Source organism: Hippocampus comes, unplaced genomic scaffold, assembly GCF_001891065.2.
Source record: "Hippocampus comes isolate QL1 unplaced genomic scaffold, H_comes_QL1_v1.1 scaffold4004, whole genome shotgun sequence".
Taxonomy (NCBI): Eukaryota; Metazoa; Chordata; class Actinopteri; order Syngnathiformes; family Syngnathidae; genus Hippocampus; species Hippocampus comes.
This window is the reverse complement of record NW_017805971.1, coordinates 4070-5654: the sequence shown is the minus strand read 5'-3', so window position 1 is coordinate 5654 and position 1585 is coordinate 4070. Positions and strand designations below refer to the sequence as shown.

Below are 1585 nucleotides of genomic sequence, written 5' to 3'. Positions count from 1 at the left end.
GGGCCGGCTGTTGGTGGCGCTGGTGGGCCCGCTGCGCTCGCTGCCCGCCGGGCTGCAGTTGCTAAGCTGAGGGGGCGCTCGCGGTTCGGGGGTGGCCGGCGAGGAGGAGGCGAGCGGGCGCTGGATGAGGAGTGGCTTCTCCTCCGCGTCGGATTCCGCTCCTGGGGACGAAGGGGGCTGGAGCGAAGGCGGGAGGCTGGCGCACTGGCCCGCCAGGGTGGAGAGCTGGTTGAGGGGGTTCTCCATGATCAGGTTGGACCGCAGGTGGCTTTGAGGCTCCTCCTCGCCCAGACCGTCGTCATAAGCCTCGTTCGGCAGCTCACGGGAGCGGTCGTCCGCGTCGCAGGCCCTGGGCGTAGAAGAGCACGAGGCGATGAGGAGGCGGCGGCCGTAGCCGAGCGAGCTGCTTTTTTTCTGCAGCACGCTCAGCATCTTCTTGTGCGGCAGCGAGCGGGCATCCTTCTTCGGGACCAGTTTGTGGCGCCGTCGGCGGTGGTGCGACAGGTTGCTGCGGTCGCTGCAGCGGAAGGAGCACAGCTCGCACTTGTACGGCTTCTCGCCCGTGTGCGAGCGCATGTGGGCCTCCAGGTGGCGCTCGTAGGCCGAGGCGAACGGGCACAGGTGGCAGCGGTGGGGTTTCTCTCCTGGTGGATTGAGGGGAAAAAAAGTGGTTGATTAGATTTTTTTTTTTTCCCGGACCGAAACCAGTAGTCGGAGTGCAATTCAACCGTAACCCCCCACCTGTGTGCATTCGAATGTGCTCGACGAGTCTCGCTGTGCCTCGGGTGGCGTAGCTGCAGTACAGGCACTTGAGTTTGCCGTCAAAGGTTCTCTCAAAACCGTCCACCAAAATCCCAGCGCCGTCCTCCAGGGACATGTCCACCGCCGGGTGATCCAGCCCGTTCTGACTGCAATCTGCGCACGGAGGGATATACAGGCAGCAATTTGAAAGTCTCGAACATAGCTGGGACTGAAGAAAAGTGAATTTGTAAAGAGCTCTAACAATGAATGGGGTGGGCATTGCTGTTATATGATCTGTCATCACAAGTTTAACTCTTGAGAAAACAGAAGAAATGTCTACGTTACCGGCCGGTAGTTCATCGGCCTCCTTAACGCCGCTGACGGAGCCCGATATCATGTTGACATGCTGGGTCTGCTGGCTCAGATACTCCTGGAAATCCTTCACGAAGTCCAGCGTGTCTGGCTTTTCCTCGCCCATTGAAAGCAAGGAATGGAAAAATCCAACACTGCAGCAACATTTTAAAAAGGATAAACTGCTTAATAATGTTTGTGAACAGTCGGCGCACCGGGATATTTCCGGGAAGCCGGAAAGTGAATGACTGTGGCTGATGTGGACTGCAAACGATGACAAAAAAACTTGGCACCACCAGATATATAGTCTGCCCCAGTATGCTAACACCTCACAACGTCAAACTCCAGCGACAGACAAGAAGGCTAAACTCATTATTCGTGCCATTGGCGTCTTTTCTCAATCATTCAGCCTTGTAAAATAACAGTGGGGTGTTTACTCGTGGTGCCATTTGAGAAGGCCACTGCATCCCGGAAGTACATGACGTCAAGCTTA

The 1585-nt window shown here is 56.7% G+C and overlaps 1 protein-coding gene across 1 annotated transcript; it reads right to left on the bottom strand.

Annotated features, from left to right (window-relative positions):
- Positions 1–6: 6 nt before the first annotated feature.
- LOC109528218 (zinc finger protein Pegasus-like) lies at positions 7–1372 on the bottom strand (the record flags this gene model as incomplete). Its single annotated transcript, XM_019890582.1, has 3 exons — positions 1087–1372; positions 742–915; positions 7–644 (listed from the first exon to the last, which is right to left on the bottom strand). Coding segments are annotated over exons 1-3 (945 nt in total), but the record flags the coding sequence as incomplete, so codon positions are not given.
- Positions 1373–1585: the final 213 nt, after the last annotated feature.